Source organism: Pempheris klunzingeri, chromosome 15, assembly GCF_042242105.1.
Source record: "Pempheris klunzingeri isolate RE-2024b chromosome 15, fPemKlu1.hap1, whole genome shotgun sequence".
Classification (NCBI taxonomy): Eukaryota; Metazoa; Chordata; class Actinopteri; order Acropomatiformes; family Pempheridae; genus Pempheris; species Pempheris klunzingeri.
In genome coordinates this window covers 6,538,167-6,554,700 of record NC_092026.1, presented here as the reverse complement: position 1 = coordinate 6,554,700, position 16,534 = coordinate 6,538,167, and the positions used below count along the sequence as shown (strand labels likewise).

Genomic DNA, 16,534 nt, shown 5'->3' with positions numbered 1-16,534 from the left:
TGTTGCTCTGCGCTGCTTTACATCACATCTAAAGGTACAGCGTATAAAAGGTGTGATGTGTCAAAGGAAAGTTAGAGTGAGGGACTGAAGTGCTCGCTTATGTGAGGCAAACCCTAAACAGAGTTGAGCTGCTGAAATATTCAAAATTAAATATGAATTTCTATAAACATATTCCTCCATGTTTGCATTGATAACATTGCAATGTAAATGTTGCATAATGTATGCAGATATATGTACAATAGAGCATTTTCATGTGTGTGCTTGTGTATTGCACATGGTTGTCTATCTATGTGAGTACTAGTGTGTGTGTGCATAATACTATGTCTATCGGGTATGTCTCTGGTGGTTTTGTGCACACGTGTGTGTCCTCGCTCTCCCACCGGCCCCCCTCAGCTGCGGCCCTCCTCAGCTGAGCGTTGGTCCGACTTGAGCTTGACGAACTCTTTCGCCACGTCGTCGTTGTTGCGTTGAGAGAGGATGCGCAGAACCGTCAGGCCCGTCTCGTCCATGTGGACGCGTCTGCCCAGCGGCATCCAGCAGGTGACGCTGCTCTTGCTGGCTATGTCCTTCACCTGCAGCACAGCCATGCCCACGGTGCGGTCCTCCCTGGCAAAGCAGTAGTCCTTCACACACACCTGCAGCTCGTAGCTCTCTGGACCGACCTCAGTACCCAAGGAGCTGAGGAAACGCAGAATCAAGTCCATGTTTCATTTCAATCTGTGTGCCTTGTTTAGTGGATTTGACTGATATTCAAGAACAGATCATTTCAAAGTCTCCGCATGCATTTAAGTCAAAATCACCAAAGTTGTCTGGCCTTGCAGTTAATAGTATTTAGTTCAACTCAACTCTACTTGTGGCCCAAAAAAAGGAAAATAATGATCCAGCAGAAATGGCAGATACTCACTACTGAAAGCTCTCATTGAACTTGGGTGACCAGCTGTTGTTCTTGGACTTGGTGGCAAATTTCCTCTTCTTGTCACTGAGGTGAGGGCCGATGATGTAGACTTCCACAAAGGGCCTGAAGCCCTGCGCCTTCCATTTCAGGTCATTAGCGGCCACCACTGGAGGACGAAAGTAGGTTGAGTTAAAGAGGGAAGGAAGGAGAAGACAAGAAAATGGGGACGATGGTGCGGTCTGCTCTGCCTCCTCACCTTTCACACTGATCTTGTGTTCTCCGTTAGGTTGGGGTAGAATGTCCACACACATTACCACTTCGCCAACAGCATCCACTCCAGATGCTGTAAAGACACCCTCAGTAAGTGGTTGGTTGTGTGTGTGCATGTTCAGTGTGTGCCAATTTATCTTTAGATGGCCATAACTGCTGTTCTTTGCAGCCCACAATGTATGCATCAGCAGGTTAGGAACTAAATTTAAACATGCAGAAACTAGACACACACACACACACACACACACACACAGGTTCTCTGTAATAATCAGATGAGCAGGACTTGGCTGTGTAAGGCAGCTTTTGTGCCAGCGGTAATGCTGAGCAAATGGTAAAGTGTAAAGCAGCAATGGCTGGTAATTCTTTAATTCTTAACACTTTACTGACACTGAAAGAAACAGAAAAGATCCAAAAGGAGCAGAGGATTCTGGAGAAAAGCTCCTTTCATCAACTGACACTATATGGGCACAACTTATTCTTTTATTCTTCATGTCTTGCACATCCTTTGCTCTCAAGTCGTGGCAGTTTTCACATTCTAGCTCTCACCTGGTCTGTTTTGGATTGTCTTTCTGTGTGCACTCTACATATTCATCTACCACAGGTAGCCCTGTGCACAAGTCAAGCTCTGTCCTGAACAAGCTGATTAGAAAGAGTTCAGACAGGAAAGTAAAAAGCAGGAAAACACAAGTAAAAGCAGAGAGAGAGAGAGAGAGAGAGAGAGAGAGAGAGGCTGTGCCAAGGGCTAACAGTGCTCACTCTCAGGTTATCTTTGGTTTCTGACAGTTTGATCACACAGATGTCTAAGCTGCTGTGCTTTGCTCTGGGGGACATGCAGGTTTTACATAATGGTCCTGACACGTACGTTTCTCTGGTGGTGTGTCTTCGTTTGCCGTACACCTGAGCCCTTTCCCTCCGTGGACTGAGAGGAGACAGAAGAAAGTTAGGATCAGAAGCTGGCAAATAAAGTGCTCATTTGTTAGAAAGCATGCATATAACACTGCAAATTAAAGGCTTAAATGGTAAATGGTAAATGGTCTGCATTTGTATAGCGCTTTTCTAGTTATTTCAACTACTCAAAGCGCTTTCCATGACATCCTCATTCACCCATTCACACATCAATCATACAGGAGAAATGTAATTTGGAGGAGACTATTCTTTCATACTCATTCACACTCTGAAGCCATGCTTCAGGAGCAAGTTGGGGTTCAGTGTCTTGCTCAAGGACACTTCGACATGTTGACCCATAGGAGCTGGGGATCGAACCCCCGACCTTCTGATTGAGGGACGACCCACTCTACCACTGAGCCACAACTTAAACGTTATACTGTATATAACTAAAACTAATCCAGTAAACGCAAATAGTAGTTTTGCATTTGCTGCCATTGTTACTGTAATTCACTGATGCAATGAATTAAACATTTCTTCCAACAAGCAAGTTATTCTATTCAATCTCATAATCCCACTTAATTCCATAAGCCTTAGTAACAGTGAGGATACACAGAGGGGCTCTTTGAGAATAACTGCAAGCCATTTTGTGTGAAATTGTTTGAACGTGCTGTGCGACTGTGTGTGTGTGTGTGTGTGTGTGTGTGTGTGTGTGTGTGTGTGTGTGTGTGTGTGTGTGTGTGTGTGTCGTTGCTGTTTGAAGTGGTACCCTGAGCGCTCTGCGAGAGGACAAACTTCCTGATGAGCTTGTCTGTGGCCTGGGTGTACAGAGACAAGGCGTAGCGCAGAGACTGCAGGTCTGGACTCTTTTCCAAGAACGTTTTCTTCAGGCCCACACCGCCGGCGTGGAAGTATTGCTGCATAATGGATATGACATGACACACTTATTGTTGAGATCTAAGTGGAAGAACGCACAAGTGGGACAAAACTATTTAGCAGTGTGCAGCAACCCTGTCAGCCTCACAGCAATGGATTAAAGGCATTATGGTCTGAAGCTGGTTTGGTGACTCAAACAGATCTAAACTTGTACTACAAACTACAAAATTACATTTCTATCATGTTCAGAGGTTGATGCTGTGTTTCATAATTCTTTTATTTATACAAATATACGGTGTGTGTCACCCTGAAGTAAGATAAACATGTATATAGGTGACTGTGGTTAAAGCTGGAAAGGGTGGAACTGTATCCTATTTTCCCTGATCTTGAATTTTTTATTGTGATTTGACAACTGTGGCTTTTGAAAGAAACACAAAAAATATAGACCACCATCTCCAGCCTGGTAGGGGTTACAGATGGAAAGTAATGTAAAACTAAGAATCAAGAGCACCAATGTCCTTGCCAGTTCTTGCCATGTTCTGTTTGTGTAACTCATCATACAATACCTTAATCGTGTCCAGTGCCAGCTCTATTACTGCACACTGCTTCGGAGTTAGAGCTTTGGCCTCCTCTCGCCCCATGTGCTCCTGCAGATTAAACAAAGGAGTCAGTCTATACCACAGTTACTGCTGAAGTGCAGTTTATATGTTCAATACGTTTCATTTGTCAGGCACTTTCTTGCCTCCTGTTTTCATCACCTTGAGTTTGGAGAGCTGGCCCAAGTCCTTAGCAGCGTTGAAGATCATCTGAGTGCCCTGTCATGGAGAGATGGACAGATGAGTGAGTACAGAGAGAGAAAAAAAAGGGTGGCAGCTGAGGAAGACTTGCAGAGTGCGAGGTGAGTTCTGGATGTTTAGTGAGGACAGACAGCGACAGAAACAAGAAATTAGTTTGTAGAGTGAGGGGGGGAAAAAAAGAGTACATTTTGCACTAATTTATACATCTTTTAAATAAACATTCAGAATAAGCAAGCTTCAGAGGATGGCAAAAAAGTGTCCAAGGTGTCATCTTGGGAGAGAAAGACAGTTAAAAGTGCTTTGGTGTACAGTTAGTCGGTAGTTCAGGGACTCATAGGGTAGGTAATGTTGTCTCAGGTGCACTGTGCTGCCATTTAAATCAGGCTTTGATGCACTGATATTCACAGAGAAGGAGAAAGAAAGAAAAGAAGACAACAGAGGGTGGTGTTAAGGCTCCTGTTAGGAATATGTAGTGTTTCTTCATGCTTACGGGGGCTGTATACACACACGCACACACACATACACAAACACACACACACACACACACACACACACACACACACATACTTACAATAACCTAAGAAAGGTAGGAAGGGAGAGAGAATGGGGTAACGGCAGGATAGATGGGTTAATGTTCAATGAAAAGCACTAAAAATTCACAGAACAAACAAAGAAAAAAGGTGAAGAAAATAGGAGTCAGTGTCTTTTTTTTAAATTACTTACCGTCTGGTCAGTAAGTGTTGGAAGCACGATTGTTTTCTCCATTGTGTTCATGACTAGTTTCCACAGCTCCTTCAGCACTCTCTTCAGGACCGTCTTCTCACAGATCTTTGCAAACAGCGACAGGCTGAAACATAAAAACACACTCATCAGCACTAAAACACATATCCCCATTTGGAGTGTGTGTGCCTGTTAAGACCACAGTAATTTGAGAGTTTGAGCAAGTTACTGAGTTTCTTCTGCAAATCATTTATTCATTCAACAAAATATTAAATGATGTCTTATCAAAAGCTGATTTTCTGATTTAGATGAAAAAAGAGTAACATTCAGTGTCAACCTCTGAGGCACATTTTAGTCAGTCCTTAAACAGTACTGATGTTTCATATCCAGCAGTACTTACTTGCTGTCCAGGAAGTCCATGATTGGCTGCAGGACGTTGTCTGCCTCCTGAACCACACTGCCGTTGGCCGGGACAGTTTGACCTTTGACCTGGGCTAGGATGTCTCCCATTTGCCTCACGTTGTCCTCGATCTGCGGCTGGAAACTGTATCGCCACACAAAAGGAACAACATGAAAACAGACTTTGAAATTAGCTGGCTGCAGCACTTCTCAGTTCCACACAGGAGTCAAACAGATGCACCCACCTGACAGCAAAGATGCGGCTGAGGTCGTCCATGACGCTGTTGAGTTTGTTCTGCAGCTCCTTTAGGAAGTCGCTCGCCTCCACGTTGAGCTGGAAGAAGACAAATGGGATGAATGCGGCAGCCACGTCATAGTAGGTGACTATGACGATGACTGCACGTGTGGAAACTCACGTCTTTGCCTCCCATGGCCTCAAACATCTTCTCCAGCTGAACTCTGAGCTGCTGGATGTTATTGATGATGATACATGGCTGAGGGGAGAAGGAGAAAAATCATTACACACACTTTCACTTCTTCCTTCCTTTTCCCCTGTCTGCACCCAGCGTTTTATTGTAATCAATCAAGGTTAGTCCTCCTAACTTTTTTTTATTGCATCTTTGGCGAAAACACTCTTGGTGATGCAGGGCAGGAGAAGCAGGAGTTTTCAGTAATTACTGCTCCTCTGGGGGTTCCAGGTCTCTCTGGGAGTGCAGCTCACTTTTCCCCAAGCCTACACCACATTCAGCTAATTACACAGCCCTAATTCACTTTGAAACACTGCAGCCTGGGCATGGCTATTACACTGAAGAGCAGTTTATTGTGTTGAAATTAATCAACCCTACGACACACACCAAATTGTGTACATCTTAAAACTAAGTCTGGATGGAGCTCAAATTAAACTATTAACTGCTGTTGATTCCGCTGACAAAGATTTCCATCTGGCTCTCTTGTGTGCCAAACTTTTGTCTTCTACCTTAAGACGTCTCAAACACCTACCACTTTCTCCTTCTTGACATGATTTGGAAAGTCTTTTGCAATGATGTCAGCATAAGACAGCAGGACATTGCCAATTGTCTGCGAGAGAGAAACAAAATAACGAATTTAGTGCACAGTTACAGTGAGAAACATACTACATTAGAGTGACTATTCAGGTCAAGACATTCTGTGAGAGCATTAGGGTGAAAGTCACCTTGGCGAATCTCTTCATGTAGTTGCCGACGATCTGAGGGTCGGGACACTCCAGTTTGCGGATGATTTCAAAGCTCTGATTGAGCTGAGAGAACACGTCCACCACTGAGCAGGAGAACAAAGCATGCTCTGACGTGACCTGGAACTGGGAGACGAGAAGAAAGAACAGGACCAGAGGGAAAAGTTTAAGAAGCCGTTCGTTGGTGCTGTGATGTGAGCATGACTAACGTTCAAAGTGAGGAGTCTGATTCTCCCGAGGGCCACCGGTGGGAGAAGCTCGCAGCGCTGTTACGCATCTTGGACAATGAAACTGACCCCTCTACAGCTGTATCTGACTGCAATCAAATAATTCGTGAAGTGATTCCTCTGAAAGTGCGAGAGAGCTCCAAGAGCGATGGGAGGCAATCAGAGGGTTATGATGGGAAGCGGGGCCCTCATTAACAGCTCTGCCATTAGTGGATATTGTTATGGTGTGTGACTGGGAGTGGGGACTGCTGTTTTGCTGACACAACAAAGCAGAGGCTGCCTCTGGCGACAGTAATTGGACCCAAAGGATTCCTGACATATGAGCTGAGAGAATCTTCAGCTGCTTTGTATCGACCCTCTTGCTGCGTGGATGTGGAGGTGTGAGCTGGACTGAGAGTATGAGTCTCTGGGTGCGTGTGTGTGTGTGTGTGTGTGTGTACGTTGTCATGTGCTGTAGCATCCTCTCCTCTCTGCAGTGAAGTTTTTTTCCATTTGCCTTAGGTATTGAGTCATTATTGATTGCCTTGAGGCCTTCAACCTGCTCTTCTCAGCCTGGAATGTGCTGAGTCAGGAGAGATTATGTGAATTGCCTGAATTTGCATGAGAAATGCATGAATATATTTTTGGGGTGGGAAAGTGCTGCAGGTAGGAGGTAAAATTTAAGCTTTCACACTGTATTTTATTACTGTCTCAGCAGATTGGATTGTTTAATTTTACTCAAGCATTCCTTTTCTTTTTTTTTTTTTCAGAATTCTTCTCAATATTTTTTCTGAACACTTTGTTGTAGAAAATCGACATTGTTTGCTTTTTCTTTAGTTCTCAGAGTTCAAGCTCAAGATTTATACAAGGGCTGCACAATGTACAAAATGTTGCAATTATTTTGACAGAGATTGCTATGCGAGTCACAACTTCAGTGCAAATGAACATTTTTGCATTTAGTTTTCACTGAAAAATAATGATGATAATGTGATTTTTTTCTGGGGTGTGTACCAAACAAACATTTTCCCTACATCTGGAGAATATTATTTGCAGGCCGGAGCATCTCTGTAGCACCACAATGCGTCATTTATAATGTTTTGACACATTTTAAATTCCTGTGAGTTCCTGCGATTTGGATTTTGCACTTGGTCATATTGCAGTGGATCATTCAGCCCTAACTGATACTGCCGTCATGTCTGTGCGGTAAATATGAAGCGACCACCAACTGACTCCAGTAAGTCACTGCACAATTTTACAGTTTGATTTTTGTACGGATTCAACAAACAACACTTTGGAGTGCTGTTAAGCAGATTTTGTTACCTTTGAAGAGAGCCAGGCAAGCAGCTTCCCCTGTTTCCAGTCTTTATGCTACACTACCCTAGCTGGCTGCTGGCCATAACTTCATGAGATTGGTGCCCATCCTCTCAACCAACTCTTGGCCAGGAATGAAATAAAAGCAAATTACTCCTTTAAATAAGCATTCAGTCAGGCATAGTCTTGTATTTAGAGGTGGTCCTTTACAGCTTTTGCAGAACTACGAGCGACAAACTGTTTTTTTTGTGACAACATCCTAAATATTTTACTTGTAAAAGATGCAGGTGAAAGCAGTTACCCCGTCTTTTTTGTCCCTCTCCAAGGCTCCATGTAGAAAATCTCTGGACACTTCTTCATTCTCATCCAACCACATGATGACAAACGGCTCAAACCATCTGCAGAACAAGGAGCGAGCAGAGACAACATGAGTCAGGCCCCAGTGGTAAATACAGGGGGAAAGGTGTTTAGGCAGTTTGTAAGATACTTACGCTGGATATTCAGGGACGTGCTTCTGGAAAGTGGTCAGCTCCTTGCAGTACTCGTTATAGAGCCACTTGACCTTAAAGTGCAAGTTCATATAATCTGCACTCTTACACAGGCGGTTCTTCTCATGCTCTAAATATCAAAGACAAAGAAAGAATGAGGAATATCCCACTTTCCAGTCCACACTTACGAGCCCTCTCTCATGTCCAGGCCTGTGACCTCCCCCATCCCAACAACACACACAGAAACCTACCCTCCATGGCGTATTTCATATCTTGTGCAAACATATTCCACATGACCTCGGCGCTGATCTTGCCGACATTCAGTTCCTGGGGAAACCTGTGAGAGGCAGCACTCAGGCTTAAATCCAGCTCTATATCCAGTAATGGTATTCTATTATTTAACAAGATGAACTCATTTTTATGTAACTCCATCAGTGTTTCCTCTCAATGTTTTTAGCAGCCACAGAATGAAAAATGCACCAGAGAAAAAAAGAAATGAGCAAGATAGAATTACTCTCATTCTCTCCCAAAACAAAGCTAAAGAGTTCATGTAAATTCATTATTAGAAGTATTGAATAAACATTTTTAAAAAGTGGCCACTTATACAGGAATGACTTGTCTGTATACGCACAGGTTCAGGGTTTACTGTCAGCACACATCGCAAATACATGTTTTTGTTTTTTTACGGTTTGATGTTTGTAGATATTGTCTTTATTTTCCATTTCAGAAGTGACAGGATACAGCTTGAAGCCTCAAAACAAATAATAGCTGTTTGCTTGGCTGTTCGACCTCTTTCTGTCTCTCTCGATGCTCTGACACTCCCCTCCTCATACTGCATCTTTTTCTTGAAACACATCCCGTACAGCTGTTACCTTACAAAGCCTTATACAGTTTCTCCTACAGTGGCCTTTGCGACACTGATGCGCATACTAAATGTAATGAATTAGACCAATGTTATGAAGGGAAACTCACTGATTAAGGCAAGGAGTGTAGGAGTTTTTGTCTTCCTCTATGATGGACACGATAAGGGTGATGAGTTTGGACCAGAAGTCGAGGTTTTTGGTGCTGGGACCCTGCTCATCTGGAGGAACTGCCTTTGACTGGAGACAGAGAGAGGTTATGGATTCGTAACAGCCACACCCATGAAGAATTTCTTTGTAGTGAGAGAACAGTAGCAGTACAAAAGAGCAGGAATACTTAATGGCATCATCTGCAAACACACACATGCGGTACTTTTGCTTCACACATGCACAGACTTACAGGGTCTGTCTGATATTCCCTGTTGTAAAGGTCGTGGCAGTTGTTGAAAATGTACTCGTAGGTGGAGTTGAGACAGGCTTTCACACAGTCCTTCACCACCTGGCTTGCCCTGGGGGGACTCTGCAGCTCCTGGACCTGAAAACAAATGTTACTCAGCATATGGTTGTATTCACCTCAAAGAGCTGTCAGACACACACAGTCTCAGCAGGAGGTTATCTCAGCGGGAATTAAACCATGAACTTACTCCACAGCACAAATTGCACCAACGTACATTAACACCAGACACACACACACAGTTTCATGATAATAGCTTCAGTTTGGATAGGGTAATGTTAAGATGACTCTCAGTTTATGCCTCAGGCTACTTTGCAGAAAGTACTGGAAATGTGTACAGTGTTTATTTTGGGGAGTTTAGTGCTAATGTGAAAAGAAAAGAAAAGATCCATCTTGTATTCATCCTTACTTTCATCCTGAAGAATGTGATGCTAGTCAAGAGATCAACTGTAGACTTGAGATCTTGTAGTCTTTCAGGACTGCTGGCAGGGAAGTTATTCTGAAAGCACATTCATGAGCAAGGAGAAAATTATAAACAGCACATGATGTTGACCTAAATGTTTTCTTTAGGCGGTGAGATACAGGACATAAATGTTAACAGTGACCATATCAACACCATTTTCATCTCACTACCAACACAAAGAGCAGACGGGCCCATACATGAACACACAGATGTAACACAAATGAGATTATTAACAGACAGCAACCAAGTAACTGTAGCAGTGAGTAACTTGGAGTAAAAATGTTTGTTAAGGTAAGCAGGTAGTACCCGGTACATGGACAGGTCGATCCTCAGGGAGTTGTGCAGCTGATCGAGCAGTTTGACAAACCTCTCCTTCTGAACAGGAAAAGACATAAAAATAGAACAAACCACTCAGAAACACACAGCTGACAGATTATTGGTTACCATTTGAATACACAAACCTGAGGCCAAATCTGACGAGCCTCAGCTGATTGGACGTTTGGAGAAGTAGGCAGGGCTAAATTAAACTAACTATCATGCACAGCCCCAGAGGGACCAAGAGTTAGTTATTTGTTAGTTTTTCAAAGTGATGCAGTTTTCAGTTACAATATAGGGCCTCTCGTAGTAAATAGTAAAATATCAGTATTTCTCAGGGACTTACGCCAAAGTTTGATGCAGCAAATCTGTCCGAGGCAGAAACATTGTTGGACGACTGGGTGGTGTGGGCGTAATAAGCGTTGATGTTGGCGAGCAGGGTGCTCATCACAGCTGGCACTCCCGGGCACATGTACTTAGATGACAAGCAGGCAAAGTGGCTGTGGGGTAGAAGTGACAAAAAGAGCATTTAGTGCGTTTACTTGTTCCTGATAGCCACGTATTGTAAAAATAACTATATGTATTCATTATCTAACTGCACATGTCAAAGAGCTAAAGCCAGTGATGAGGAATAAAACACTTCTACTTCAGGGCTAATTCAGGACTTGAGCTTTCCCATTTAACTTTCAAATTAATACATTCAGAGTAATGGTTGAGGGACTGACGTCATGGCCTGGTAGATGGACTCTACTCCGTATCTCATGGCAAACTCGTCCACTATCTCCTGAGCTGTCTCCTCAAAGTACACCTTCCAGGCGTCGTCTCCTTTGGCATCAGGGATCTTCACCACGCCGCTATTCTGCTCCTCGGTGGTGTACTGGAACAGATGCTGAACAAAGACAAAGAACAGGTTCATTTGTTTTTAGAGTTTTGTGGCTGTGTTTTAGGCTATAATAATTATTAGTAGTAGTATTAACTTGAAGCGGTTAAAGGATTTAACAGAGTGTATTGTAAAACAATAGCAGATTGCAGATTGTGAAAAATGACAGCAAAGCCAGATATCGGTCAGATAAAAAGATGCAGCCATATTTCCCTATATTACTGGTGAAAATGTCTGAATAATTGTAGACAATTACTGATGATGTCAACTGCTATACCATTATGAAAAACCTAATGTGGGCAATTGTTTTTTTTACCCCCCCAAAAACGCAAACATAAGGCCAGAAACTGAGAATTTACAAGGTGGTTGTGTTAATCCAAAAACCAGAATTAAATTGACTGGAACTAACCAACTCTTGTAATTTTAATCATAACAACATTTGCAAGATTTTCACCGGATCACCTCTCAGACTGACCTCATGCAGACAGGTGTACTGGACATGGTAAGGAGCAACCGTCTCCTCTCCTTTGATCTCCACACTTATGTGCATCCGGATGGCTCCTGACACAGCAGATTTATCAGTTCTCTTGTCTGTCAAATAAGAGTAAGATACACACTTAGTTGGCTGAAATCTGTTCAATCTACGAGAGACATGCACTTCAATTATCTGTTTCTTGTTCCGTTATCTCTGCTCCTCTCATCCGTCTCTAATTCTCCATCGCCTTTGCACTTATCTTGAAAACTCACCCAGGTTGTACCAAACGTCCATCTCCCCGCTCAGAGTCCGGACTTCGATTATGGTCTGACCCAGGAAGTCATCGCTCTCACGTTTGAACCTCTGCTTCACGCGTGACTTGATGTCATCATCCTCGTCCCACACGCGGACCTTGATGCGATCAGATGAGTTGTGGCATTCACTGGATGAGGCAGACGTTGTTGACAAAGAGAAAAGGTCAACAACTGTGATACAGGAGAACAAATCGCCATGGTGGAGGAAACAAGGAAAAATACATTCATCTCTAAGTACCACGTGGTTTAGATTTAGAGCACTACACCATCCGCTATAGTGACATAAAATTACATATCAGCATTTGAAGCCCTACTGTACTCACAAGTGAAAGTTTTCTTCCCAGACAGGGTTGAGGTTGCCGTAGATGGTCTTGGTTCTCTTCTTGGTCTTCCCAACTTGAACAGTTACATATGGATCACTGGAGCCTGTTTTGTCTTTAGCCTGCAGGCCTTGAGCACATACCACTGAGGAAGAGACAAGAGACATTTAAACAAAGACCTAGCCAGCTGTCTGACAAAATGCGTTTTATTGTACAAGTCAACTCTTTAAAAAAAAAAAAAAATACTGACAATATGTACAACAAAGAAAAAAAGGAAAAAAGCTTCACCAGTGATGCTGATCTTCGCTGACCATTTGGAGGTCCCATCAAGCACGCTCTGCTTGATCTGTTTCATGTGTGTGGCATGTGTTGTTTTGTCGAGGGCGAACACTTCCTGGATTAACTCAAAGATCTCTGGTTTGTTCCTCTCTCTGATCTTCATGCGGTCTTTCAGGACCATGATGATGTTCTGGGTCCGGTCCTCTGCCCCGTGCTTGGAGCTCTTCTCCGCAGCTCCTGATGAGGCAGATGAGTGAAGAGAGTGATGTAGGAGGAACAGTCTCTATGTAAAATATATTCAAGGAAATATGGCTCATAGGCTATCAGCTTATCTCCTGTTTCCCTGCTATGCATCTCTTTAAAGCTGAGTGCAGAGTTATGATACCATCAGATACATTCTGAAACTCTGACATTTCCTGGCCTGGGATCCAACCCCAAACCTGGAAACTGTAATCACTTAACCGCTCATCCGGTCAGGAAAAAGTAGATCAAGAGTAAAAGATCAACAGATGTTTTCAGCATCAAGATCGTATAAGACTCTTTGGAGACAGCAGAGTGATGAATTATGCATTGCGTAGATTGACTCCAAAATCAGTATGGGAATTGGCTAAGTCACCCCGTGTGGAGCTGAATTAAACGAAGCAGTATGGATGCAAAGGCTATGGGTAGAAGAGAGAGAGGGGAGAGAGGCAGGGGTATGACAGCACATTACTCAGGAGATAAATTGGAAAGGAAGAGGGAGGAGAATGTGAGAGTGGATAGAGGACAAGAATAATGGGATGTCAATCGGGCAGAAGGATACAGAGGAGGAGCTAAAATAGGTTTGGGTTTTGTGTGGACGGATGGGTGTGTGTATGCCCAAGGAAAAGTAGATACATATGTTTAAAAGTGTGTTTTTGTGCAAAAATATGAGCATGTGTGGACGCTATGATCCTTACTCTGAAGACAGTCGGCGTTGAGCAGATCCTGGCACTTGTCGTGGCATTTGACGCCGCACTCAGAGCAGCGCATGCCTTGGCGAGCAATACCCCAAAGCAGCCCCTCGCATTCGTAGCAGTAGGTGGGGGTGGTGGCTGTCCACACCTCAAAGTTGTGTGGAGTAGTGGAAGAGATGGGGTAGATCAGAGCCTGCAGTGTCTTTTTATAAACGTGACTTTTCTGCGAAGGGGCACGGAGAAGAGAAATGTGAGTTTGATACCAGCCATGATTAAAGGATCCTGAACAGAACTGTGAAGAAGAGCTGGGACGAGGAAACCCACCAGCTCTTCGTTGCCAAGAGTGGTGGATGCCATTGCGGAGGTGATTCCAGCCTTTCGAGAGTTCTGTACTAGAGACTGGGGAAAAGCGGGCAAACAGAAAAGTGTTTATGCTTGAATGTGAACTATAGCGTGGACTTATATTTCATATTTTTACATCTTAATTCTGTTAGGAATATACACTCACCATTGCCTGGTGAGGCCCGGCAAAACAGAGGAAGAGAGGAAAGAGAGACAAACATATAAATGACACAGATGCTATATTATAGAAAATTCAAACAACGAGCTGTACAAGTCTTTTTCATGCATTGTATGTATGTGTGAGCCACAATACATCTGACAGGTATGCCCTAACCTCTAGAAGACAGCAGTGTAACTACACTGATTAATGACTGTAATTATATTAACACCACAGATATGCAAGCATTTAATTAATCAACAAATCAAGCATAACACAGCTGTGGAGGGGGCCACAGTCAGAAATCAACACGAGTATCTTTAATGAGAATGTTCACTTTGGATTACAGAAAAAAGAGGAATGCTGGAAAGTAGAGAAGAAGTGTAATAATGCTTAGATGTTTTCAGAGTAAGACAAACGGGGGTCTGCAAAAGAAAGGATTCCAGGGCGCCCCACAAGGCTGGTGTATATTATGCTTGTATATGCCTCCATGTTTGCTTCTCACCAGATCTCTGACAAGAGGAATGGCCTTCCTCTTGCGAAGGTCAGGCATGCTGTCAATACTGTAGAGGGCGCCACCCATTCTGAATAAGACAAGTATGAACGGTTATACATTCATATACATGTATATATTTATATGTTCATCAATATTTGTGGTAGATTAAAAGATGCTATCATCAAAATTTCTTACTATAAAATCATGTTTTGTTACTATGGGGAGGATGTAATTCCCTTCATCATTGTTTCTAATGCTACTCCAGTCAAGGACTTTACTGGAGAGTTTAATTATGCAGTCTGCCTCATCTCACATAGTGGCAATGACACTCCACACACCTGGGAATAATTGCTGGGTTTCTATTGGGCTAACTTAGCACTTCTTCAGTATGCAGCCTCAGTTCCACTCTGAGGTTTGCCTCATCTACAAATGACCTGCCAGCTAAGTCAGGGCAGCCCACCGCCGTTCAATACTCACTGGCCAAATGCCATGAGCTGAATGAGCCTGTGGATCAGAATGAAAAAGAAGAGAGGACTCCTGGACTAAAGAAGGGCATTTTCTATCTAAAGCGGCCGTGGCAGATTTCAATGATGATCTGAGAATCATTTTAATTGGATTTAATTTCTAGAGTTATTGGATTAGCTTCACTAATGGACCGTGTGATATACAGTATAATGTGTTCAAAGTAAAAGAAAGTACATTTCTAGAGGAACTGACACTCACCCTCCTTTACCAAACCACAGTGAGCTGGAGGTCTCTCCTCGAGCCTGAGAAAGACAAAGGAGGAATGTCAGAGGAACAAACAAGACATCCCTGCAGTCTTTTTCTAGCATTCATATCCTGTATGAATGAGGCTGCACCATTAGACTTTTGTTATCCAATTATGAAACTGCTTTGTCAGGCTCTTCACATTTAATATCCCATTCCATTTGTGTATTTTTGCATCAGTGGTCGACAGTGGCTGGGTCAGTAAAAACTCTACATAGAGCTGTTGCTTAAAATTTTTGTGATGCCTTACACAATTTGTACAACAGAGAAATAAAACTGAAGAAATCTGCTAAGACATATGATCCAAAGGCAAGCATAATAACCAGCAAATTAATAAAAGTCCGCCTTGTTCATGTCATTACAGAATACATAAACTGCTTATACAACTATGCAAAAAAGCGTTGTCTTCATTTTGTTTGCCTAAACATATCCTGAGAATCTGACACAGTGTGGGTTATAATCAGCTCTTGCAAGATACTAAAGAAAAAAATCAAATTGTGGTGAAGACAAATGAGCTGAGTGAAGGTGCCTGTCTACAGACAGTGAGGGGCTCAACAAGACATCTTCTGCACGCATTTTCTTCTGTCTCTCAAGCGACCAATCGGGTTGTACCTACCTGTCAACATGCTCCAATGATGGCCGAGCAAAGTGCATGCGAGTGTCACTATGGCAATGACATGAAACTGGAAAGAAAACAAAGTGGGTCGGCACAAGCAAACAAAAAAAAAAGAAAACAAACAAAAAGAAGCCAAATGTACAAAAACGCAACGCGACATACATCAACATAAACATCAAAGCAAATGATTAATTCACAGCCCAACTGAATTTAAACATAATGAATAGCAACATAATATGTGAGTGCAATATGTAAGTGAAAACTGATCAAGCAAAACATAATGTGTACAATTAAATCAGGCAGATTTGTCAAGATGTGGTGTGGTGCTGCACCCAAAGTAAACTAAAAGGTTTATAAAAAGATAAAGATAGTAATTATTGAATATGAAACACATTAAGTGTGCTGTCTGGCGCCTCGCAAAAAGCACATTCAAAATAGAACTTAAGACCTTGCTGCATGTACCCTGTCTTTGCATATAAATAATGCAATTCACATACATATTTCAAAGACTTGGTAGACACTTTTGGAGTCTCTTGAACTCAGGTATATCTTTTAGATTACAGGGTGGAGTTGAATCAGGCCTGCTGCTGTGGGGCACTGCACTGGAATTTGGAGTGAGGGTGAGGTTTAAACCAGAAGTGGGATAAACTTGTGATCCTACCTCCCGAAGCTGTTCCAAGACTTTGTTGTAGAGCCTTAGCCAGTTCTCTTTGGCTCTGACTGCTGGATCCACTGGCTCTTTGGGCTCTTCTACGACAGGGGGACTAAAAGACAGCAGAGCAGTTAACCATTTTTAGCTAAAA

At 42.9% G+C, this 16,534-nt stretch overlaps 1 protein-coding gene across 1 annotated transcript in view; it reads right to left on the bottom strand.

Annotated features, from left to right (window-relative positions):
• Window positions 1–389: 389 nt before the first annotated feature.
• LOC139213936 (protein unc-13 homolog A-like) overlaps window positions 390–16,534 on the bottom strand; it is a 29,122-nt gene continuing 12,977 nt past the window's right edge. Inside the window, exons 11-42 of the mRNA XM_070844646.1 lie at window positions 16,393–16,495; window positions 15,071–15,114; window positions 14,357–14,435; window positions 13,861–13,866; window positions 13,677–13,751; window positions 13,356–13,575; window positions 12,427–12,654; window positions 12,142–12,283; window positions 11,777–11,946; window positions 11,505–11,620; window positions 10,875–11,038; window positions 10,496–10,649; window positions 10,141–10,209; window positions 9,781–9,870; window positions 9,318–9,452; window positions 9,030–9,157; window positions 8,309–8,394; window positions 8,061–8,187; window positions 7,871–7,967; window positions 6,035–6,178; window positions 5,842–5,919; window positions 5,259–5,336; window positions 5,088–5,176; window positions 4,844–4,987; window positions 4,447–4,570; window positions 3,685–3,741; window positions 3,493–3,573; window positions 2,820–2,967; window positions 2,028–2,084; window positions 1,152–1,238; window positions 905–1,061; window positions 390–678 (exon numbers count right to left, since the gene is read on the bottom strand). Coding sequence (XP_070700747.1) covers window positions 390–678; window positions 905–1,061; window positions 1,152–1,238; window positions 2,028–2,084; window positions 2,820–2,967; window positions 3,493–3,573; window positions 3,685–3,741; window positions 4,447–4,570; window positions 4,844–4,987; window positions 5,088–5,176; window positions 5,259–5,336; window positions 5,842–5,919; window positions 6,035–6,178; window positions 7,871–7,967; window positions 8,061–8,187; window positions 8,309–8,394; window positions 9,030–9,157; window positions 9,318–9,452; window positions 9,781–9,870; window positions 10,141–10,209; window positions 10,496–10,649; window positions 10,875–11,038; window positions 11,505–11,620; window positions 11,777–11,946; window positions 12,142–12,283; window positions 12,427–12,654; window positions 13,356–13,575; window positions 13,677–13,751; window positions 13,861–13,866; window positions 14,357–14,435; window positions 15,071–15,114; window positions 16,393–16,495 — 3,766 coding nt within the window. The remainder of the gene's footprint in view (window positions 679–904; window positions 1,062–1,151; window positions 1,239–2,027; window positions 2,085–2,819; window positions 2,968–3,492; window positions 3,574–3,684; window positions 3,742–4,446; window positions 4,571–4,843; window positions 4,988–5,087; window positions 5,177–5,258; window positions 5,337–5,841; window positions 5,920–6,034; window positions 6,179–7,870; window positions 7,968–8,060; window positions 8,188–8,308; window positions 8,395–9,029; window positions 9,158–9,317; window positions 9,453–9,780; window positions 9,871–10,140; window positions 10,210–10,495; window positions 10,650–10,874; window positions 11,039–11,504; window positions 11,621–11,776; window positions 11,947–12,141; window positions 12,284–12,426; window positions 12,655–13,355; window positions 13,576–13,676; window positions 13,752–13,860; window positions 13,867–14,356; window positions 14,436–15,070; window positions 15,115–16,392; window positions 16,496–16,534) is intronic.